The sequence below is a fragment of the Alosa alosa genome, chromosome 13 (assembly GCF_017589495.1).
Source record: "Alosa alosa isolate M-15738 ecotype Scorff River chromosome 13, AALO_Geno_1.1, whole genome shotgun sequence".
In the NCBI taxonomy this organism is placed as follows: Eukaryota; Metazoa; Chordata; class Actinopteri; order Clupeiformes; family Clupeidae; genus Alosa; species Alosa alosa.
The window spans coordinates 3,704,459-3,730,704 of NC_063201.1; the positions used below are offsets into that span (position 1 = coordinate 3,704,459).

Below are 26,246 nucleotides of genomic sequence, written 5' to 3' on the forward strand. Positions count from 1 at the left end.
ATGAGTGTGTGCATAGTGTGTTTGTTATTGTGTATGTGTGCTTGTGTGTGTGTGTGCGTGTGTGTGTGTGTGTGTGTGTGTGTATGTGTATTTATCTGATAGATAGATAGATACTTTATTGATCCCCAAGGGGAAATTCAAGAGTGTGTCTGTGTGTGTATGTAGATAGAGATAGATAGATACTTTATTGATCCCCAAGGGGAAATTTAAGAGTGTGTCTGTGTGTGTATGTGTGTGTGTGTGCGCCTGCTTGCCTGCATGTGTGTGTGTTTTTGGGCCCTCTTTTGATGATCAGAAACGCAGTTGAATAACCAACTCTTCAAAAACCCAAATAGACCTGGTATTTAGTAATAAACCTGAGAGGGTGACTAAATCCTTCAACTTGGTTACAGGTCTGTCTGACCACAACCTAACCCTTATAGCCAGAAAAAAGCTCAGAAAAAACGACTCTACGCCCTAACATAAAGTCTTGCCAGTTTAGAATACCCAAAAGTGATGAAAAGTAGATGAATTTGATAATGCTATTAAGAGCATCAACTGGAGTGATCTAATATCTGGTACAAATGCAGATGCAGACCCACATGACTTATGTCCACAATAATCCAAAAATACAACAAAACAATTTCTGAACAAAACTAAACTAAAGCCTAACAACAAATATGCCCTTTCCTGGATTATAGTGACATTAGGAGACTAATGAAGGAAAGGGATAATGCCCTTAGGACTTTAGTTGTCATTGACTCATAGACATACTTTCACCTCTTTAAGAAACAGGGTAACAAAGGATATCAGAACAGTTAAATCAGACCTTTTTGTATACATCTTGGATGAAGCAAAGGGAAATAATAACCAAATCTGGGACTGTTTGCAGAAGTTAACAGGGAAGGGGCACAACAACAAAACAGTTGGAGATGAATACCAACGGATCTAGATAGATAGATACAGTAGATAGATAGATACAGTAGATAGATAGATACAGTAGATAGATAGATAGATAGATACAGTAGATAGATAGATACAGTAGATAGATAGATACAGTAGATAGATAGATAGATAGATAGATACAGTAGATAGATAGATACAGTAGATAGATAGATAGATAGATAGATAGATAGATAGATAGATAGATACAGTAGATAGATAGATAGACAGTAGATAGATAGATAGATAGATAGATACAGTAGATAGATAGATACAGTAGATAGATAGATACAGTAGATAGATAGATAGATAGATAGATACAGTAGATAGATAGATACAGTAGATAGATAGATAGATAGATACAGTAGATAGATAGATACAGTAGATAGATAGATAGATACAGATAGATAGATAGATAGATAGATAGATAGATAGATAGATAGATACAGTAGATAGATAGATAGATAGATAGATACAGATAGATAGATAGATACAGTAGATAGATAGATAGATAGATACAGTAGATAGATAGATACAGTAGATAGATAGATACAGTAGATAGATAGATAGATAGATACAGTAGATAGATAGATAGATAGATAGATAGATATACAGTAGATAGATAGATACAGTAGATAGATAGATAGATAGATACAGTAGATAGATAGATACTTTATTGATCCCCACGGGGAAATTCAAGGTCTCAGTAGCATACAGACATTACACACAACATGCACTTACAGCAGAGATGGTAAATATAAGTATAAACATATAACCAAACTCCACAATAGAGACAGTAGAAGATAAGAAAAACAAAACACTAAATATACATAAATCTCTAAGTAAGGGAGCAGTAGAATCATTACATTACATTACATTTGGCTGACGCATTTTTATAGCCCTGGCAGCAAATGTAATGCCGCTATAGGGTGCGTCTAGATTTCTAGGCTAGCATTTTTAACCAAAGCGACTAACAACATGATAAAAAGTTTAAGTTCTAAAGCAAGTTTTAAAGGACAATTTAAAAGAGTACAGTAAGAATAAGTACATCAGTGAGTGCTGTTTGCAAGAAACACAAGTTTACTATAATATAGTATTTCAATGCATATGAAACAAGGTGGCAGTTTGGGCTACAAAGATCAAACTGTCAAAGCGGACGAACAAATCCTCCTATGTAGGCCTATCAAAACTCTGTAGATAGGCTGTGGTTGGAAATACTGTTGCCTAATTGATGTAGTGTATTTATGTGTGTTTTAGAATACGTGATGATACATTCTGGTGCACTCCTGCACACTGGCATGTTCTAATTTAGGCTTCATGCACCTATATTTTCCAATTTATGTTACTGTATGAAAGAGAGAATTGACTAATCCGTTGAATCTCCCACTTCCATGACAAAATGGAAGAGCTGTCTCTTTTTTAACTCTTAAACAGAAAATGACTTGTGTAAACTTGTGACTTTGTAAAACAGACAATGACTTGTGCAATTAATAGACATTGTATTAAATGAAATAAATATGAAAACAAAACCTATACCAGAACCATAAAACACCAATTAGGCTAACAGATCTCAACCGTGACCTCTTTTATCAGTTAGGCTAGTGAAACTGGACATCGGATAGGCTACGGTCACTTTGAATGAAATGCTTATGATGTGTAATGGGCCATAATTGCTATGTGGTAAGTGAAACTAGTTCAAATAGGTTATATGTGTTCATCTGATAAAACATATTTTCATTGTCTGTTTTTTGAGGACCAAGGTTTCCAATTCCATGAGGTGGAAAATAAATGTGGCTGATTACCATAGAACGTTTTAGAATTATAATATTTTAAGCGCATTTTTTGAATTTTCATGGGTTCATTCAGAGCCATCTACAAGGATCTGGGTTCATTGAATTCAACATGGAATTTTACAATCTTACATTGTTGCGGAATAGAATATTCCGTTACAATGTTCCGTAACTCCCCTTCTGAAGGGCTAAAAGCAGCAGGGGTTGCATTGTTTAATCCTCCCTGTACTGTAGGTTTCCAGTAGTGAGTTGACCAGGTTGTGGTCCATCTTTGAAGGTCCTATAGACATAATTTATGGGTCACAACCCTTTACAACATTCCATGTCTGTAAAACCCCTTTTGCTCCCTGGGTATAAGGGTGAAAATATTCCCCTTGGAAATGAGACACCACTAGCCTACTATAAGGGTCAGGGTCAGAGTCAGGATTATTGATATAGCCTAGAAGCCTATGTGCTATGATAAACCGTCAACGTCATGGTGTGAAAGAATCGGAAAAGAAAACAGCACAAGGGGGAAGTTATAGCCTATGCCTTTTCTGCAGAACACCCTGTCAAGAAATGAGGACCTGTGTACCTGTATCCATTTAGATTTATGGTGGTAAGATATGTGCATTTGTACTAGATTAACACACTGACACATTGACAATGAGATCCCAACACAATGTTTACATAAAATAAACATAAAATAATAATAATTAAAAAACTATAAGTAAAAGACAAAAGACATTTGGACACAGTATATAAAAATAAAAAAAGGAAAATGTACATATGAAAATTGCTTATAGCTATGGCCAGTGAAGAGATTTCTCCCCCTGATCCAAGGCCTCCAATTACCTCAACAGCTCAATGTTACAGAGAGACTGAGGAGGAGCTTCTTTTCTCAAGCCATCCGTATCCTGAACACACAAGACTAAATAAACTGCACTTACACTTTTTACTCACTTGGCCATGGACTGTACACACACTGCATGTTATACTCTTTATCTCTTGCTATTTATTAAATATTTCTTTCTTTACACTCGCACAAAAAAAGCTGAACACCAAAGCGAAATTTCACTACAAGCTTTACGCTAGTATTTCTATGTATGTGATAAATACACCTCCTTGTATCCTTGTATGTTTATTCACAGGCTCTAACGAGTTCATGTAGCCAGGTCTGATTCCGTTGAATGCAGCTGTAACTGCATCTTTTTTCCCTGCTCATGCTGACAACGTCCATACACATATCTACATAAAAAAACACTCAATAAACCATTCTCAATGTGGTTACCCTGGTTAAACAAAGGATAAGTAAAAAAAAAAAACTATTAAATGAAGAGCTCTGTCTGGTTACAAAAATGCTTTGGCAAAGCAAACCATTGGCCATCATTATGACACATTATTCATGTCAAGACATATGATAATTCTGATATCTTGCTGGGAGCCTTCGGTTGCGAGACTGCCTGGTAGGGACCAGGGGAACTTCAGAACATCCGGTGCTATCCCTGTCATCATTGGAAGCAACACAAGTTCTGATGACTGCTCCTCTGGTTTTAGAAGTGGGTGTGGGTGATGTAGCAACATTTTCTTCGTCAGTGGAAGTGAGTGAAGGTCCAACAGCATCTTTTCTGTCAGTGGAAACAGATTCAGAGGTTCTGGTATGTTCTGTCTCAGGATTATCAGAGGTTGGAGTTCTAGCTGCGGTTCCTTCAGTGACAGCCAGTGCGGAGATTTCAGTGTCTGCTCCAAGCTGTGGAACTGGCACTTCCGTAGCAAGATCTAGACTAGGAGCTCCTGTCACATCTGCGATAGCACCTTCCTTCGGCTTGTGAAATATTCCAACATCTTTTGGGCAATTCAGCTTATCCTTATATTGCTCAACTTTCATCATTCTTTTTTTTGCTTTTTCTTCATAAGATCTCTTTCTCTGTTCTATTTCTACCAGTCGCCTTCGGTCTATTTCATACTGTTGCCCATTGTTCCTTCTCACCATCTCCTCAACCTTTTCCAGAAGTTCTAAAACCTGAGATGTGTCCTCCTTGTTAACATTATTGAGAACATGGTACCTGTTTCCACATTTCTCCACGAGCCATTCCATGACCTTCCCTTCACTCTCAATGTATTTCTCAATGCAAGTGTCTCCAAGCCAGTCACCACAGGTGAACAGCACCATACTGTGACTCCATACACGTTCACCAAGGAGCTCAACGTGTTCTTGCATGGCCCTTCTGTTTGTTTCTGTAAGTTTTACATCGACGCGGATGACTATGAGAACAGTGTGTGGACCAGGGGGACACAGAGCCATGCTCAGTATAATGTTTTCTTTAATGAGCTCAGGGCTGTCTTTAAGCAGCTGCTCCCTTCCCCAGCCTGGAGTGTTAATAACAGTGACGTGTTTTCCAGCAATTTTTCCCCGTCTTTTCACACTCTCAACAGTTTTGCGATGGTCAAACATGTCTCCCTGCAGAATGGTGTTTCCTGCTGAACTCTTCCCTGCATCTCGAAAGCCCAGCATCACAATCCTAACCTCTGGAAGAGTTTGAGTGTCTTCTGTAAAAACAGAGGGAGTTTTTGAGAGGGGAAGAAAGATGAACTATTTTGGATTAACTGAAAAATGATATACAGCATGAAAACTTGATATAGGACATGTGCTGTCCATGCACAGTAGTTTTGAGTGTGATGTTGATATAGGACATGTGCTGTCCATGCACAGTAGTTCTGAGTGTGATGTTGATATAGGACATGTGCTGTCCATGCACAATAGTTCTAAATGTGATGCTGATGTTGATATAGGACATGTGCTGTCCATGCTCAGTAGTTCTGAGTGTGATGTTGATATAGGACATGTGCTATCCATGCTCAGTAGTTCTGAGTGTGATGTTGATATAGGACATGTGCTGTCCATGCACAGTAGTTCTAAATGTGATGCTGATGTTGATATAGGACATGTGCTGTCCATGTACAGTAGTTCTGAGTGTGATGCTGAGATATATTTAGTTTCCCCAGTTCACTTGGCAATCAGTTAATCAAACAACAAAACAAAACAAAAATGTTATGTTGTAAACATATTTCCACTTACCACCAGATCGACGTTTTGAACAGGTAGCCATCAATTCTGACGTTTAAAGTAGGAGCAATGGGTTGAATGTTAACCTGTATGTCCAACTGGAAAAAGCACAATAAGTTATCTTCCCATTAAATAAAAATGCACAATAAAACCTTGTAGACCTCTCGATGTGAAATGATTATGAACACTGCAATATGGCCAAATGAGATGTTGCTTCTAGGGTCTACCACTAGCCTTGAAATCCAGACTGGAAAGATTAAGGTAAAACTAAATGTCATGGCCCAACTCGAGGGGCGGCACCAAGCATGTATTTGAAAATCTCACTGCACGCAATTGGATAGCACTACGACCAATGTTTATTGACTGATTCCGGACTTTCCGATGTTGCAGCGCTGTCGCCATCTGTTTAGCTTTCCTCGGGCCCACCTATATCACACGTCAATGTGATTGGTGCCTCACGATACAAGGGACATTAGTAATGAGCATCATTACTCATTGCCAGAGTGACTCGCTGAGCAAATTCAAATTGTGCTCCCGCGAGAACATAGTATCTTGATGTAAATTTACCATAAACAAGAAAAGTGATTCAAGCAATAGTTGTAACATGTATAGTTGTGAATTCAGATTCCACCAGTGCTTAACCTTTATAGAGGCAACATGTGACTCATAAGGACCACAAGCCCTGGGCAAAGTCTTGAGGCTCAGATAAGAGCCTGTTGTGGGTCTTGCTGTGCTATGATCAACCGTGAATTGGAACAGTTGACAGAAGGGACGAAAGCACAATGAAGGTACTGCATAGGCCTTCAATCTGATTGAGAACATTATGGAATGAGTGATATTAGTTGAATAAAGTGACTCACAGCGGTACTCCACATACGAATAAGGGAAATGCACAACCAGCTCATATTAAAGGACTAAGTTTTAGGAGCGTTGAGTTACTGAACTGAACAGTACACGAATAAAATGTTGCAAAAGGAACCTATTAACTATTAACTTACCTTTATTATTGCTGCTGCTGCTACTCCATTTCAGGAATTGAAAGTGCGAGCAAATGCACCACGGACACTTGTGTGACAACTGATCACGTGTCACATATCTGTTAAATATTAACTCTGTGGTTCATGTTTGTGAATTTGGGATATGGTGAATGCTTTATGGATTATTTTAATGGCAGTCGTAGACCATTTTAGAAATGTAAAGTCCATGTTGTTGCACAATTCCATGTTACACAGATTCAAGATGAGCTTGAATGTTCTATCATTCACTGCATAACATGTGCTTTTGTCTGTCCGAAACGTAATCATGACCTCTTTCCATTATGGCTGTGCCATATCGTATTGTCCATGGTGTGTAGTGGCATATCCTATTGATATTGATAATGATAGCCTTACATGATATCATGATACAGTACAATGCATGGCTCTAAAGACCATATGCTGGTGTACAAAAAACGTTTAATGTACTGTATATTTGGTGACACTTTCAGGGAACACCTGTTCACCATTAACACTTCCTCACTCTGATAACATGTTCAAGTAAAATGAGACAGCAGGTCAGGTTTTCAGGTTGTCAAGACAAAATCAGTCAGTGATGGTTAAAAAGGACATTGAGAGAGGGACATACATGCTAACGGCTACATAAACATGGTTCTTTTTGGACTATTGTGACAATCATCGCATCATCTTCAAAAATCTTTAGCTGACAAAATATGATCTATAAGATATTTTATAGTGTTGCACAAGGTAGTACAGTTCCTCATGATTTTATGGCTCACAGTGGCTTAGAAACATGTCAAATGTCCCATTTTAGCTGATCGTTTGTCCCAATTTACCTGATGCATAAAAAATCGTCAATAAAAATCCTATCCCATAAAAAAGTAGTATTGTTAAAAGATTTTTTATAATATAAGTTTTTAAAATATAACATCATGCAAGTTTTGTGTTATATCATCAATGTAGGTGCAGTACCCTTATTACTATCAAAACAAAATCAACATGTCAGGTGACTGGGTCCAGTGTTTTTTTTTTTTTATTGTAGCCCCGCCCATCCTTGTTATCTCAAACCCATCAAAATGATTGGTTCTTATAAAGGGCATTTGTGGTTACCATGTAATAACATGATTAGTGATTGGCTGCTAGTATTTAAAATTTTGTTTGTCACATTTTACCTGATGTCCCAATTTACCTGATTCACCCTACACCCTACGTGTATACAAGGATACAAGGATACAAGGAAGTTTATTGTCATATGCATATAGTTACTGGAAGTAAGAAATGCAGTAAAATTATGTCTGGTGTCAGCCTATTTGTGCATTAATGTGCCCTTACCAAGGAAGAAACCTTGGGCAGATCCACGGCTCAAGGGGCTAACCCAACTGCCAGGGGTCTTGGTGTGTGTCAGTGTGCTGTAAGTATGTTGGGGATGTGTGTTGGAGAAGCTTCCTGATGAAATAATGTGCTGTGTATGGGGGGGGCAGGGACTTACTATTGCAAGCAGAGTACTGTATGTATGATGTATGTATATGTGCTTAACAAGATCTGTATTAAGCATCATTACACATTTAATAGGTCTTTTTGAGCAGTTTCTTATTCTTACTCAACAGGTAATTTATTAGTAAATCCCATGAGAAACTAGTTGGTCTTGATCTAAGGTTACTAGTATATAGTATGGATCAAAATAGAGAATTTAGGCTATTGTACACTGTCTGAATATGTGACAGAATAGTAACATTAAAATAACGTATTAGAAAGCTATAAAGTCTCTATGTTGATTCATGATACATATCAATAATCTTATAAATGTGTAATTAAACGTAATAGAAACTTTATTGACCACTTTATTGAGGTATAAAATCTTGTTGAACTAGTGTAATTGCATGTTGATCACAATTAAAGGGAAACCAGGGAAATAAAAGTAAATGTATTATTTTAATGTTATTGGTTACATTTGAAAGTATAACATTTGTTATTTACTGTATATCGTCATTTCACACTGTGACAAATTACAGCAGTAAGGTATAGGCCTACTGAAGCTGGGTTACAAAGTTTTGGCATTCAACAAATTCAGAAATCAAACAAATACTAAAACAAAACAAAACAAAAAATCATACACACAGAACATGTAAAACATGAGCCATTTCAGCCATCTACCCCCCGCCTGTTTGGCATGGAAATGGAGTGGCATTCAGTTGGTTACAATTCAGTAATTTCTCCACTAGATGCTGCACACTATAGATTTACAGATTGTTGAAGAGTTTGTTGTACAGCTGATAGTTCTAATACTTTCTACTTGTGTGGCTTCCATATGAAATTGAGTGTCCTCTTGATTTGGGTCTTACTCTTAGCTAGTCAGATTCAGGCAGGGGGGCTCTGCTAGACCACTCTCGATAAAAAAAATATAATAATTACATTTTAATGCAAAATAGCAAAACCAATGCAATTAACAACTCTAAATAGTATAGAGTATTTCTTTAAGTCACTTTTCTCTAGGGTCGTGGTTGAGCGCCCCATTTCATCCTCATTTGCTCAGCCTTCTGTTGCATCTCTCGTATCGCTTGTTCTTGAGCTTGTACTCTCTCTGTCTCTCTGTCATGTGTCTCTTTGTCAAGTTCAAAATGGCCTTGGTTTCCTGCCACCATTATCTCTATCAGCTCAAGCAGCCTTGTGACCTGGGTGGTATCTGCTCTGTCGCTATTATTGATGCAGTAATACTTATAGCTACTTTTCTCCACAACCCACTGGAGAGGCATACCTTCACTATGAATGAACTGCTCAATCGGGGTGTCACCCAGCCAGTCCCCACAGGTGAACAGCACAATGGTGTGATTCCACACCCTCTCCCCAAGAAGCTCCATATGATCTTGCAGTGCTACCCTGTTGGACTCTGTGAACTTCCTGTCTGCACGTATGACCAAGATGAGAGCATGGGCTCCTGGAGGAAACACACTCTGCAAAAGCTGCTGTCTAACATTCACAGGGGTTTGAGAAAGACGCTGCTCTCTGCCCCAGCCTGGTGTGTTAATAACAGCGACCTGTCTTGGTCCCACCCATCCATGTTTTGTCACACATTCAGCAGTTTTCTGAGAGCTAAACTCCTCTCTTCCCAGGATGGTGTTTCCAGCGGACCTCTTCCCTTCATCTACAGACCCCAGCAGGACAAGTCTGACCACAGGGAGATAATGGGCATATGCTGAGAGAGAGAGAGAGAGAGAGAGAGACTTTGAACAAGGTTCCAGTCTGGTATCCACAGAAATCATTGCACCAGACTGAATAATCAAACCTGGAAATTAAATGATTTCTGGTATCTGAACATGAAACAGAAAGTTGTTAAAGCTGGACAAAGAGAGGATTTGGGGAATACTGGGGAATAATTTGGGGAACGTTTTCTGATATGGATTAATCCATTACAATGTAAGAACAGGAGGAGATCCACTTACGGGGAAATGGTGCACTGGCTGCCATCACAATTCCCAGCAGATCTTTTAAAAACATAAGAAATATGTGAGCATCTTTCAAATAGTTAATCATTTTAAAATGTAAAAGATAATACATTATTTTTAAAATTACAGACAATCTGATATAGCTTACTAAAAGTTTGCCAGGATGGCAGCAGAAAACTTTTAATGAAAAGATATTTACAAATGTGTAGATTTGTAACACTAAAAATCTCACCTTTAGCAGGTGGCTAGATTCTCTTTTGCATCACGGGCTCTAACATAAAGGTCTGCCACAAGGAAATAAGCACGTCATTCATACTTCAGAAAAGCCCAATAGCAATAGGAACTTTTTAAAATCACATGATGTTATACAAGAGTAGCCTACTCAATTAATAAGGTGATGAAAATATATTGTCGCAATTTTATGAGAAATGAACAGAAAAACAGTTCAATTGACCTATATTGTTTTTTTTATGTACTATCCAACAGTATCACCCTTTGCACTAACTAACTACTATCACTCAATATGCTATACCAACTGCTAATATTGACCATGTGCATTATTGAAATTCATGTTCCAAGATTCATTGAAAATGCGTAGATGTCTTTACCTTTAATCTGGTTGCTGTCGATCAGAGTGAGAAAGTGAGAGTATGAACCTAGAGCAAAGTTCTTGGTTAAGATTTTTGTATGGATCATAAAATGGCTTGTAGTTGATCATTAATTAACATATCTTTCCTGAACCAAAGTAAAGATGTAAGACGAGAAATGTGAGAACTGGATATATTGGTATGATGCACCTATGCATCTATCTATCTATCAGAAATGGAATAAAAGGATGGGTATAAACTTGTCTATTGTTAAATGCTAACACAACAGAGTCATTAGTTGTGAGACCAACCACATATAGAAGCTTCTCCAAAAACTTTGGAGCCATTTTTGACCCTTATCTAAAATTTTAGATTAACTTCAAGGCTACTGTATCACCAAGACATGCTGCCTTGCCATTTGTAGCAAGAATATTGACTAAACCTAAGACATTTAACCAGCACTTGCATTAATATTTCTACACCAGTAGAAGCCAGAGCTGATTTTACGGTTCTACTTTTTTCGGTTTAACTTTTAAGGCCTTAAATGGACTTGAACCACATTATTCAATGGAGCTTATTAGCCCATATACACTGGCACGCCCTCTTGCTGGCAAAAGGAGCCGGTTAAAGAGCATTCATTTGCCATCCTTGCACCCTATCATTGGAATGGCCTTCCATTATGGGGTAAGACATCATGGGGTAAGACATCATCTTACCCCTGTCCCTAAGAAGCCACACCCTAGTGAGCTTAATGACTACAGACCTGTCGCTCTTACATCACATGTGATGAAGACAATGGAGCGATTGGTCTTAGGCATGCTCAGACCAGGTACGCCATGCACTAGACCCGTTACAGTTTGCATACCAGGAGAAAGTGGGCGTGGACGATGCCATCACTTATCTTCTACACAGGACACATTCCCACCTGGACAAGGGGAAAAGTGCTGTGAGAATCATGTTCTTTGATTTCTCAAGTGCTTTTAACACCATCCAGCCCCTCAGATTGGGAGACAAGCTCTTGCAGATGGGTGTGGATGCTCACCTGGTAACCTGGATTACAGATTACCTGACCGAGCGACCACAGTTCGTCAGACTGAAGAACTGTCTCTCTGACACTGTGATCTACAGCACCGGAGCGCCACAGGGAACTGTGCTCTCTCCAGTCCTGTTCACCCTGTACACATCTGACTTCTGCTACAACACCGAGTCATGCCACATGCAGAAGTTTTCTGATGATACTGCAATTGTGGGGTGTATCAGGAACGGGCAGGATACAGGAGCCTGGTGGAGGACTTTGTGCAATGGTGCAAACTCAATCATCTTCAACTTAACACTTCAAAGACCAAGGAGATGGTGGTGGATTTCCGCAGGTCTAAGCCCACTCTGCTACCAGTCCACATTGATGGGGTCAATGTGGAGGTGGTTAGCACCTACAAGTATCTGGGTCTCCACCTGGACAATAAACTGGACTGGTCAGCCAACACTGATGCACTCTACAAGAAAGGGCAGAGCAGGCTGTACTTCCTGAGGAGGCTGCGGTCCTTCAATGTGTGCAGTAAGCTCCTCAGGATGTTCTAGCAGTCTGTTGTTGCCAGCGTCCTCTTCTATGCAGTAGTATGCTGGGGAGGAAGCACAAGGAAGAAGGATGCGGGGCGAATTGACAGGCTGGTAAGGAAAGCTGGCTCTGTAGTGGGAGCTGAACTGGAGTGCATCACTTCAATATCTGACAAAAGGACCCTGAACAAACTGATCAACATCTTGGACAATGAGTGTCACCCACTCCATAACACTATTGTTAAGCAGAAGAGCCTGATCAGCTGGAGACTTCGCTCACTGCCTTGCACAACTGACAGACTGAGAAAGTCATTTGTCCCCAGGGCCATTGAACTGTTCAATGCCTCACTTAAGGGAAGAGGAGAGATAGACTTCTCTGCATAGTCTGTCTGCCTCTTCACCCCCTCCATGTTTGGTACTGTCTGTCCACTAGCCACTTGTACTATTGTCTTTATGCCTCACTGTTTGCGTGCTATATTAGCACATTAGCACATATGCATAACCCTCCATGCCACAGCCGAACTGTGGCCACACTTATACATTTCTTAAATAGTTAAATATATAGATATATAGACTTTTACTTTACTTTATTTCTGCATTGTTGCACTGTTGGACTTACTCATTTGCACTATCACCATGACCACTATCACCATTGCACTACCACCATGACACTCATTCACACAGAGCACCTTAGAGCACCTTACCATACCTTACTATGCACAGAGAATCACAGTCTCAGTCCCTGCCTCAGTCATTGCAAGCGCCTCTGATTGATTAATCACCACTATGTGGATACTGTTTTTAGAATTGATTTAGATTAAGTGTTAGTTAGTATAATTTGTATTTTTGTAATTTGTATTTTAGTAATTTGTATTTTAGTATATTTTTATATATTGTATTTAAGTGTTAGTTAGTATAATTTGTATTTTTGTATATTTAGCATATTCTTTATCTTCTACTGTCCTTATTGCTTAGTTGTGTTTTTATATTATATACTTTAATTACTCTTTCTGCTGTCAAAGAATGTGTTTGTGTTGTCTGTATGCTGCTGAGATTTTGAATTTCCCCTGGGGATCAATAAAGTCTCTATCTATCTATCTATCTATCTAAATGCACTGCACTGGTGCATCTGCCAATTTAAGACCTAAATAAATGTAGGCTATTTTAATATCAAATCCTCCACTTTAACATGCTAAGAAATGGCAGCCATGCAGGACCTATAGGCCTATAGCCTACTTTCACAGAGGGGTCCTTACCCTAATCAAGAAAATTCTGTAATAATTTCAATATAGCCTAACAAAGGTAAAGTGTAGGCAAAACTCCTGAAGCTTCACAAATATAGGCTAGGCCTATTTTATATTTTAAATGTTAGACTTCAAAGACCCCGCGGAAACCCTGGATATGGTACATTCAATCTAAACCGATAACTCTTGGTTAAATTAACAGATAGCTGCTTAAACAATAATATTAGTTATTTAATTTTCTTAAAGTGAGTGCTGACCAATTAAATTGGTTGTTGAGACAAAAAATCCATGAACAAATGAGATTGGTTAATGGATAGCCTATGTGTCTTAGTTAAATTAACCAATGTTTGCTTAACTAATGATTTTGGTTAATGAATAACTAATGTATTGGTTTAATAATTACAATGAATATGCCTAACCAACAATATTAGTCGTTTTTTTAACCAATTCGTTTTTAGAGTGTTGACTGAAACATTGTAAAACCATTGACTTGTTTTAAAATTAAGAGGTCCTCCTGGCATGATCCTGCTGAAAACTGCTGGTTTCATCTCAAACACGCACGTATTATGAACGCACGTTTTTTTATGTAGCCAGTCGCCGACATTCAAAAAATATGCGGTTATATTTCACAACTTTTGCGAAGTAGGCTAGGCCTACTGGGAAACGCTAGCAAGAACGCTGCTGACAGATATTACAGGTAGCCTATTATAACTTAGACAGATATTTTCTTCCCTAGGCTAGGCCAGCAACACACGCTGGAAAGATCAACTTAACATGTACAGTAGGCTATTTCCTCCTGACTGCGAAAACGTTTGTCTTCTTTTTATGTCAGTCCGTGGTTCCTTCATAAATTGCGCAGCAAATTATCAGACGAGTGACAGAAGCACTGCGCATAATTTGACCAGCAGTCTTCGCGTCCATAGTTTGTGAAACGTTGCTGCGTCCGAGCAAAGATTCTAGATTAAAGGTGTTTGAGTCGTGACTCACTCGGAATTTTCACCCGTGTCTTTAAATTAACCCATGAGTCGCGAGTCTCTGAGTCTCTAGTATCATTAACTCGGATCAGTTGAGTCCTACTACAATTCAATCTAAAACGATAAACAGCGCCACACACAAACCTCTTGCAACATTAGCTAACCTCTTAGCCCTAGCCATCGTAGCTGCCAAAAATATAACAATTTCGTAGGCAACCACAACTCCACAAATCAACTCAAGCGACTGAGTGAGCAGGCAGTCCGAGATAACTGGTTAACTTCCCGCAGAGCCGGAAACATTGCAGACTCGCAGACCATGGGACTCAGATTGGAGCGCCTGAGTAGCAATCCGGGTTAGTCGGATCAACCCGGCCGGTTAGGCTACGTTGAGTCTGAGTCAGTTGAATCAGCCGCTCACGTTGTCATGAGTGGATCACGAGGCGAGTAGCTCCTCCTCGAGGTGAAAAGCAATTCCACAACAAAAGCCATTCTTTCACTTCTGAAATAACATTCAATGTTCTGCATGTAGCCTAGACATAATTAGATTTGGTGTGTAGATGTAGCATATTAAAATGCAATTAGGTCGTACAGACAGTCGAACTGCACGCTCATGGAGCTGCTTGAGTATCTACCGGGTCAGTCGAATCAGCCCGGGCGGGCGGTTCACGTTGTTATGAGTGCGGGTCAGCGAATCAGCCGGCTACGTTGTCATGAGTGGATCTTTAGAGCAGCGAAGTAACTCCTCGTCAAGGTGAAAAACAAATCCACAACAAAAGCCATGCTTTCACTTCTGAAATAACATATGTTCTGCACGCATAGCCTACTATAAAATGCAATTGGGTCGCGAAAGACAGTCCGAAACATTGCAAGCTCTGTATGAAGAGTAGGCTAGCCTACCTGGAGTCAGTTGGATCAGCCAGGCGGGGCGGTTACGTTGTTGTTATGAGTGCGAGTCAGCCGAATCAGCCGGCTACGTTGTCATGAGTGGATCTTTAGAGGAGGCGAGTAACTCCTCGTCAAGGTTAAAAGAAAATCCACAACAAAAGCCATGCTTTCCGCCTGAAATAACATATATTCTGCACGCATAGCCTACTTTAAAATGCAATTAGGTCGCGAAGACAGTCGAAACATTGCAAGCTCTGTATGGAGTTGCTTGAGTAGGCTAGCCTACCTGGGTCATTTGGATCAGCGGGCGGACCAGTTACGTTATGTTGTTATGAGTGCGAGTCAGTCGAATCAGCCGGCTACATTGTCATGAGTGGATCTGTAGGCGGCGAGTAGCCTAGTTTCTAATAATAGGCCTAATGTCATAATAATAGGCCTAATGAGAATAGTAGTAGTAGTAGTAGTAGTAGTAGTAATAATAATAAAAATAATAATAATAACAATAATAATAATTTATTCACTGCAGGGCATTTCTATGTTTCTATGTCTACATTGAAAGTCAATTGCTTAGGCTAGGTTAAGACAATAAATAAACAGTCTGGCTCAAACTGCTTTCTTTCCCGTGAGTGGGTGGAGGTTTTGATGCTATTATATTAGGCTATTTTATATTATATTATATTATATTATATTATATTATATTATATTATATTATATTATATTATATTAGGCTACCTAACAGTATAGCTATGATTAATAATAATATTAGTTGCCTAGTATTAGCAGCCTATAATACTTATTAGAATAGATTCCTAGTAGCCTACTATTAGTATATAGTAGTGGTAATAAACATTATAGCAGAGTAGCATTAGACTTAGGAAAACTTTTCTATTGTTAACAAAACAACAACAAATAATTAATTATTATAATATAGGCTACCCTCTCTGTCAATAAGATCAAAGTTTCTGAACATGAGCACCAAAAAGATGAACAATGTGTGGATGCACTTTGACCAGGAGAGCAAAACTCTAAAGGCTAAATGCAAGTAGGCCTACTGCAAAAACCTGGTTTCAATCATGGAGGATCCACATCCAACATGAGAAGGCACTTAACGAAATGAAGCACCCCACTGCACTGCTTGAACATAGGACTGAATTTCTTTGCGATTTAGCAATACTGACTCAAGTGACTCAAGTGACTCGTTCAACCCGGATCAGTTTAGTGAGTGACTCAGAAAAACCCGGATCCTTAAAAGGAATCGAGTTTGACAGGCCTATTCTAGATGCCCAGCGCAACTCCCAAAAGGAGGACAAATGAGCGTCCGGTTTGAGACTGCGCCGGACGCCAGACAGGGCTTTTAAAATCCATGTCTGGCCTAAATTCGAACGTATGGCCAACCTATTGCTGGCTTACCAACTCTTTCTCCCGCTCACGTAGGCTACCTGCGTATCCCTCAGGCCTCTGCACGAAAACGTCAGGCATATTTGTTCATAGCCTACTGTATTATTACCGTTTTCACACCTTTATCCACCATTGGCGGTTCTAGACGGGGGCCAGGGTGGGCCGGTGCCCCTGTAAAATTGCTCTTGGCCCCTGTTATGGCCCCTGCACCGATCAGCCAATGATTTAAACGATTAATTTCTTACCGCGACATGCGCTCGTTTGAAGAACGGAACTAACGCGAGTAGCCTACGCGACGTGTTTCTAGACGGACTCATTAACGCGCTACACACGCTGTTATCTGCAACCTGAAGACAAAGATTGTTAAGGCGGAGCAAGATACTTTGTCGTAGTTCATGTCTATGGGCGTGAAATGGGGATCGAATCCTGTCTGCATAAAGAGGCGTGTCGATGACGTATTGATGAGCGTACGTTGCAACCGGCCAACAGCAGCGGCATAAATAACCGGCGCACACCTGATATAAAGTCGATTTTCTCCAGACTTGAATGCTCAAAAATGCTAAAAATGTACCTGAAATGTTCAGAAGGTTTTGAGGATCATGAAAACGTGCCCGAAATTCACATTCCTAACTCTATAGAACCAAGACCTTAACATATGTGGTAAAATTCTGAGCTATGCCCATAGACTTCAATGGAGCAGTCGCTGCCTTTGCTCTGCATAAAGGGGGATTATGACCCCCCCTCGTGCGATCTGGGTTCCCGGAAGTGGCTCCTGATGAAATATCTTGCTCCGCCTTAACAATCTTTGCTGAAGAGACCAGCAGCGGCGCGAATTGTGAACTTTGCTTCTGACAGGAAGCTGGAGCCCTGAACGGACTAACCTGCAAAGCAGAGAAGGTAAGGAAAACGATTAATTTCGTAATGTCATTGTTTGCACAGATTTGTGTTTTACTGTTATTCCTCACTGCAATATTTTTATTACGCTCAATCACGCATGTTGCTCTTGTTATGTTTGTGAATAAGCAAAGCCAGTGAAGTCAGCCTAGCCTATGTCAGTCATGTTCACTAAGAACCTTCATCTTTCTTAAAAGTTCGTTGAGCAGCAATATGTAACTTAATATTCATTTGTGAAATGTATGAAATAACTGAGAGTAGCTTACAGTATTTAGCTTATTTGTGAAATGCAAAATGCCAATGCTTTGCGAGACATAGAGGTTACAATCCTCTCCGTTTTCTTTTTAGTAGGCTAGGCTATCATCATGAAAAGGAGCAAGAAGGACATTATGTCCTCTTTTGCACCTGTAGGCAAAAACCAAAATAGAGAGAGTGAGGGAGATGAAGAAGAGCATGAGAGAGCTGAGGAGCAGGAGGAGAGAGAGGAAGTTATAGAGAGCCAGACATGGAGGTTGGAGAGTTGGAAAGTGAGGCATCTGAAAGGCAGCCTGAAAGTGAGGAGGAAGACATTCAGAATCAGATTGAGGGACAGAATGAGTCATTGAGGACAACCAGATTCACCATGCATGTCAAGTAGGCCTACAGCACCATCAGGTTTGTGATGTTTTGTGTGTGCACAGTGTAGTGTCTGTCTGTAAGCAGTGTAGGCCTAATTACAATTTATACTCTGTCCATGTAAAGGGTAAACTCTAATTGTAAATAATAATTAAGTAAACTAGATACATTAATAATGATACATTAATGTTGTCCTCAGTTTCACTCTCATATTAACTGAATTCATCTTTCTCCAGATATCAGCAAGTGCATGAATGACACTCCAGTGCAGCCACATCTCAAGACCTTTCCCACCACACTAATGGGGGGCAGGAGGCGCAGCTTCCAAGCCAGCTGGTATGACAATCACCCCTGGATAGAGCTGATGTGCAGTAGCCGATCTCTCAATCCCAAGAGTGATGCCTTTTTTAAGAGACACCACTTTGTTTGACTTTGGCCGTTTATATGGTGCTAATATTGAGGATCTGGGCCATGAGCTGCATCAATTTAAGAGACTTTTGAAAAGAAAAGTACAGGTTGGTGTTATTGAGAAGCCATCAGACACAGTAGCACTGACACGTTTCACTGAGCCATATAAAGAAGTATTTTTTGAGCTCTTTAGACTATGCAAAATAGCTGTAGCACTCCCAGTGAGTTCCGCCTCTTGTGAGAGGAGTTTTTCCATCTTGAAACTAGTGAAGACCTACCCCCGGTCTACCATTAGTGAGGAGCGTCTGAGCAATCTTGGGGTGCTCAGCATTGAATCCAGAAGGTCCAAGGCTTTACACCTTGATGCATTTGTAGACAGTTTCTCAAGGAGTCACAATCGCAGAATCTTGTTGTAGTGTTTCAGCCAAGTGCACATGCAAATGCTTTATGAGATTTTGAGAGCACTCACAGCATGTGAATTTCTTTTTTCTGTCTACTCTTTTTCATTTCTTTCTATTTCTTACTAGAGTAAGATGAGGACGGTTGATTTTGATTTTGAAAAGTCTTTGAGATTTCAAGAATTAATTTTTTCTGTCTATTCTTTACATTTACTTATATTCCTTACTAGAGTAAGATGATGACAGTTTGATTTTGAAAAGATTTTGAGACCATTGTGAATCTTTTTCTTTCTATTTTTCCTTGTTACTACAGTGATATAATGACCATGTAATTTAAAGAGATAGTGTAATGTCATGCTGTGAAAAATAACTGTATATATATAATATAAAATAAAACGTAAAAAATAAACTAATGACCCGTTTTGCCGTTATACAGTATATGGTTATAAATGTGCCCCCCTTAAAAACACACTGGACCCACCTCGGACCCCCTGGTGATTTTGGTCTAGAACCGCCACTGTTAACCACACCCGTGAAAAACATCTTCACTCTGCAACCACTACACTTCCCCCGTAGCCTCACTTATAGCCTACAATTGCTTTTTAAATACACGAAACCTGATGGAGACATTTCTCTCGCTGGCGGTCCTATACGCAAATTGAATACCTCCCTTTCGAAAATTCAAGACATCCCAGACAGTTTAAGACTTTTTAGGCCTTAAAAACCGAAAGTTGTATTGAAGACTTTTTAAGGATCCGCGGGAACCCTGTATAATCGGTTAGCTGGTCCAACCAGCTGGTCCAACTGCATAACCAGTCTAACAAGCATAGGCAATGTAATTTGTAAAAAAGGCCACTGCCTAAGATTGAGCTACAGCAAACAGGGCAGAATTTTATGCCACTGTGTAAAGCAATGGCACATAATCAAATGGATCTAAATATCCACAATTCACTGATGTGCAAACTTTTGAGACGTGAGTAGCCTATACAGTATGTTGTGTTGGCTTATCCCATTTATATTTATTTATTTATGGTTGTTTATCTCCCATCTGTTTATCTTGTTTCTTATTCACTATTTCTTGCAGAGTTGTGATTTATGTTTATGGTTATTGTCATAATTTCTATTTTGCCTATAACTAATATTTTTATTTAATTGTTGATTTTAATGTAGGCTAGTTATTTGTTTATTGATGACATTATTAGGCAAGTTGCTTGGACAAAAGGCAAAACTCATTATTTGGTCTGCATTTACATGTAGCCTATGCAGTGAAGTGATATGATGGTTAGGCACAGATTAAACAAATTGTCAGGTTTAATCAGCCACAGATCTTTTCTTATGAATTCCACATATTTTAAAGGAACTGTCATGAACAAAAAAAAGTTCGGATGATGTAATAATCACGTTCCGATCTCAGATTAAAATGTTTCTCATAGAATGTTGGCGTCGTTGCTTTGACAGTTGCTGTCGCTGGACGATCCATTTACCCCTTTAACAAATGTATTTCAATTAATCATAAAATGGCCCTGATATGTCACTAGACATTAAAAAATCATGTTCATTTCAAATACTTATATCACTGACAACAGTAGTACGGCCAGGATATTGTCTGTTTGGTTCTGAGCACAAGTAAAACTTTTGAGGCGAGTGTTTTATTGAACAAGAACTGTCAGACATTCTGTGAATGTAATTTGAGAATGGAGAAAAGGGTGGAAGGTTTCAAAAAATGTGTTTTAACAATTGTGGAAAACGGTAAGTGTTCCCTTAATTTTTTTGAGCAGTATATTTACCTTCATATTTCTTGTTATTTATTTTGTTTAACACAAGCTCATATGGATGTAAACATGAAATGACCTCAGTCATTGATGATGATTCTGTGATAGTTTCGGTCAAGGGCGTAGGTTTGCAAAAAAAAAAAACAAATATATATATATATATATATATATGATGCGTGCCTGACTTTAACTTTGTATGATGCATTACCTACAGTAAAACATTTAGTCAAAACACCATGTCAAATGTACCTGTAGCCCCGAATCTCCCCTATCTGAGCAACAACCTGGCCGCGTTCCTCTGTCACTTTATAAATAAAATATTGATGTCATGAGCAGTGACATAGCACGACTCAAATCTCGAAGACCAGTAGTATTCACTAGGTCTATAACTAGCCTATAACTAGCTAACACTAAAAAAAACACCATGTCCTTATTCAAGTTCACCTGCTGCTGTGACCCTGCCACACCACCGCTGTCTGATAAAGGGAGCGGCTGGGTTGCTTTTTCTGTCATCTGTTTTGCATTCATGTTCTATCTCCAGCACGTCAAGCCCATATAAATGCATTTGTTTTCACTGACATCCTCGTGCCATTTTCATTCATTTTAGCAAACATTGCATTGCTGGTTAAACGCATGCATTTCCTTTCCTTAGTAACCATTGTCATAGTACACAAATCTGCTAGCGCAATATAGCTGAATAGCTGGTATTTGGTTGATTCCAACGTCCATTTAATAGGCTATACACATATAGCACTGTCAACTAAATGTGTAGCCTACCAAAAAACGAATTTTCTGGCATTCATAACTAGCGCATAATATTATGACTTAGGGCAACACTTTGTTTCTTGAAATAACTTCTGATGTCCTCCACAGCCGATTATAGAGCTAAGATCTTTGCAGCCAAGTGTGCCAAACACTTCTAATCGACAGCATTATAGTCTACAGGGAGCTAAGCCAATCAAAAAATAGATCTGTCTCAAAGACGTATTTTGGGTGGCGGTACTGAAGTGGGAAATGATTTAACCTTTTGTGTACCGCATGAGGCGCTTTTTCCCCGTTTCAACCTGAATATTGGTGGGGACATTTCAGTCATTATTTGATATTGGTGTGGACACGTCCTTCGGACCCCACGCAAATCTACGCCCATGGTTTCGGTAGCTTCCAGTTTAGGCTATATGGCAAGCGATTTTAACATTTACCCGCTAAGTTTGACTATCAAAGTCAAAAAGTCAAAGTCAAAGTCAGCTTTATTGTCAATTTCTTCACATGTTCCAGACATACAAAGAGATCGAAATTACGTTTCTCACTATCCCACGGTGAAGACAAGACATATTTTACCAATTTAAGTCCACAGACAAACATAACATTCAAGTAAAACAAAAAAAGTAAGTAAATAAGTAAATAAGAGGGCACATATAATAATGAAAAAAAAATAAGAGCAGCAAAATTTGGTTGAAATTGTGGATAGACAGTCAATAAAATACTAGTGCAAAAGTCAGGCCAATAAAAGGCTTGGGTAGTTCTGTTTGACCTAAGTAATAAAGAAAGTGGCATAGTGGTGCAAGTTATGTAAGAGCAGCAGAAGTGTTGTGTTTTCAGGACAACAACACCAAGTTGTAAAGTGTACAAGTGTGCAGTGTTCAAGTGTGCAAGTGGAGTAGTGCAGGCGGCCATTGTGGGTCCAATGTCCAGGATGTTATGTAGCTGAGGGTGGAGGGGGGGAGGAGGAGGAGAGTTCAGCATCCTTACAGCTTGGTGTATGAAGCTGTTAGTGAGTCTGGTAGTGCGGGGAGCGCAGGCTTCTGTACCTCTTCCCAGAGGGCAGTAGATCAAACAGATTGTGAGCGGGGTGACTTGCATCACTCACAATTTTGGTCGCCTTGCGGGTGAGGTGGGTGGTGTAAATGTCCTTCAGGGAGGGGAGTGAAGCACCAATGATCCTTCCAGCTGTGTTCACTATGCGCTGCAGGGCTTTCCTGTTGTATTCAGTGCAGCTTCCGCCCCACACAGCGATACAGCTGGAGAGGATGCTCTCAATGGTGCCTCGGTAGAATGTGGTCATGATGGCTGGTGGAGCACTTGCTCGGCTGAGTTTCCGCAGGAATATGGAACAGGGGCGTAGCTATTGAAAACATTCAGTGCTACAGCCCAGAAGTTAGAGTCCTTTTTGTCCGGGGATTCGGGGGTTTCTCCCCCGAGAGATTTTGAAAATCGGGCTGATGAACATGACATTTTAACCTACTTTGAGAATGAAAAGGAAGGCCAATCGTAATGACTCACGTCACGGCATTCCGAATATTTTGATGTTTAGTGAGGAGAACGTCTCTTCTGCCAAAGTGCACCACATACAACAACCAAAATATGACATTAAAATAGCCTGTAGAATAAACATAGTCATGCACCTCTGTCAAGTGCACAGGTGTGAGCGTTCGTCTCGGGATAAACATTTGGACGTCATCACCTTCAATTAATGGGCTACAGTATGGGTGCCTTGAAAGCAATGCATTTGGGTTGTGTATCACGAACTTTTGCCCAAAGAAAAAGTTCCATTCTGTCAAAATCAAGCCCAGCATGCATTGCTTGGAAGCCCCAAGCAAAAGGTTTACCATATTTACTGCAAGTGACCATGATTCAATAGTAAATCACGATATATTGAAACTGCAGTCTTGTTTATTACCGCGATGTATTTCAAATGATCACTGAAAGTATAATATTGGACACAATTACTGGATTGGTGAAGGAAATGGCCAAAGTCCGTCTGTGAAAACCGCTCGCTCCTCATTCATTCAACTCTGCTCAACTTTTGCCGCTTGGTCCGCTCAACTCGCTGCTGAAGGTCACATTCGACCGTTTCTTGGAATTATACCAACGTCAGTGAATGAATAAGTCTGCACTGCTAACCTGTGGTAAAAAAAGACTGGCGACAGGCCTACTGTCATGGAAAACAATTTTTTGTTGGTGGTGAAGAATGTGATTCCATTCTGCAGAACCAAACGTAAGTTAGTGTCTCTTTCTAGTTATTCAAACAAAGTGTCCTTCAAGTTAGTGAGGTGCAGTGGTAGCCTGCTAGCTAGTAACATCAGACCAGCATTGATCAACGTTGTCTTTGAGGGCTGCGTTTCACGAACCTGAGCTGATCGAAATGTCCTCCCGGGTTGCGGGAGATGATGACGCACTGTGAGTTTCCACTTCTTGTCCCTGCTCTGCCCTTTTTTTTTTCTAAAGAAACTTCTAATATCCATTTGTCCTTCTGCTGTTTCGTGCTTCTGAAGAAGCAATGCGTAATAGCGTAGAGAAGGTACTTGAAATTGTAACATTTTGCAACAAATGATTCTAAACCTGCCCAGATCACGTCAGATTTTCTTGCGCTGCTGTTAATGCACACAATGGACACAAAACACAAAAGTCTCTTCTACGGGGCTATTTATTTCATTCACGATTAGAGTTTTTGTTGTTGTTGTTGACGGCCCATAGATCCGGGGCTATCCCCAGAGAATCCGGGGCTATAGCCCCGAATGCCCAGGTCTAACGACGCGCCTGATCTGGAATTAACATTGTAGATATCAACAACGTCTTTCTGACTAGTCGCAATTACATTTTGGATAGTTGGAATCAAAGATTCTAGAACAGAGCTCTGTTCTAGAATCTTTGGTTGGAATTGTCATTCAAGATATCTGTAACGTAATTGTGACTAGTCGAAACATCAAAACTCATTCAAGATCTCACTCTAATGGGGGGCAGGAGGCGCAGCTTCCAAGCCAGCTGGTATGACAATCACCCCTGGATAGAGCTGATGTGTAGTAGCCGATCTCTCAATCCCAAGAGTGATGCCTTTTTTAAGAGACACCACTTTGTTTGACTTTGGCCGTTTATATGGTGCTAATATTGAGGATCTGGGCCATGAGCTGCATCAATTTAAGAGACTTTTGAAAAGAAAAGTACAGGTTGGTGTGATTGAGAAGCCATCAGACACAGTAGCACTGACACGTTTCACTGAGCCATATAAAGAAGTATTTTTTGAGCTCTTTAGACTATGCAAAATAGCTGTAGCACTCCCAGTGAGTTCCGCCTCTTGTGAGAGGAGTTTTTCCACCTTGAAACTAGTGAAGACCTACCCCCGGTCTACCATTAGTGAGGAGCGTCTGAGCAATCTTGGGGTGCTCAGCATTGAATCCAGAAGTTCCAAGGCTTTACACCTTGATGCATTTGTAGACAGTTTCTCAAGGAGTCACAATCGCAGAATCTTGTTGTAGTGTTTCAGCCAAGTGCACATGCAAATGCTTTATGAGATTTTGAGAGCACTCACAGCATGTTAATTTCTTTTTTCTGTCTACTCTTTTTCATTTCTTTCTATTTCTTACTAGAGTAAGATGAGGACGGTTGATTTTGATTTTGAAAAGTCTTTGAGATTTTAAGAATTATTTTTTTCTGTCTATTCTTTACATTTACTTATATTCCTTACTAGAGTAAGATGATGACAGTTTGATTTTGAAAAGATTTTGAGACCATTGTGAATCTTTTTCTTTCTTTTTTTCCTTGTTACTACAGTGATATAATGACCATGTAATTTAAAGAGATAGTGTAATGTCATGCTGTGAAAAATAACTGTATATATATAATATAAAATAAAACGTAAAAAATAAACTAATGACCCGTTTTGCCGTTATACAGTATATGGTTATAAATGTGCCCCCCTTAAAAACACACTGGACCCACCTCGGACCCCCTGGTGATTTTGGTCTAGAACCGCCACTGTTAACCACACCCGTGAAAAACATCTTCACTCTGCAACCACTACACTTCCCCCGTAGCCTCACTTATAGCCTACAATTGCTTTTTAAATACACGAAACCTGATGGAGACATTTCTCTCGCTGGCGGTCCTATACGCAAATTTAATACCTCCCTTTCGAAAATTCAAGACATCCCAGACAGTTTAAGACTTTTTAGGCCTTAAAAACCGAAAGTTGTATTGAAGACTTTTTAAGGATCCGCGGGAACCCTGTATAACCGGTTAGCTGGTCCAACCAGCTGGTCCAACTGCATAACCAGTCTAACAATCATAGGCAATGTAATTTGTAAAAAAGGCCACTGCCTAAGATTGAGCTACAGCAAACAGGGCAGAATTTTATGCCACTGTGTAAAGCAATGGCACATAATCAAATGGATCTAAATATCCACAATTCACTGATGTGCAAACTTTTGAGACGTGAGTAGCCTATACAGTATGTTGTGTTGGCTTATCCCATTTATATTTATTTATTTATGGTTGTTTATCTCCCATCTGTTTATCTTGTTTCTTATTCACTATTTCTTGCAGAGT

The 26,246-nt window shown here is 39.7% G+C and overlaps 1 protein-coding gene and 1 long non-coding RNA gene across 2 annotated transcripts; both read right to left on the reverse strand.

The window, feature by feature from the left end:
• Positions 1-1,694: 1,694 nt before the first annotated feature.
• LOC125305602 (GTPase IMAP family member 6-like) lies at positions 1,695-6,789 on the reverse strand. The gene is made up of 3 exons (XM_048260447.1): positions 6,756-6,789; positions 5,770-5,855; positions 1,695-5,240 (listed from the first exon to the last, which is right to left on the reverse strand). Exons 2-3 carry the CDS (start codon positions 5,798-5,800, stop codon positions 4,099-4,101), a joined length of 1,173 nt encoding a protein of 390 aa, XP_048116404.1. The 5' UTR covers positions 5,801-5,855; positions 6,756-6,789; the 3' UTR covers positions 1,695-4,098.
• Positions 6,790-8,665: 1,876 nt separating this feature from the next.
• On the reverse strand, positions 8,666-10,858 carry LOC125305603. The gene is made up of 4 exons (XR_007195439.1): positions 10,804-10,858; positions 10,428-10,479; positions 10,193-10,234; positions 8,666-9,945 (listed from the first exon to the last, which is right to left on the reverse strand). It is a non-coding gene; the product is annotated as an uncharacterized LOC125305603 (long non-coding RNA).
• Positions 10,859-26,246: the final 15,388 nt, after the last annotated feature.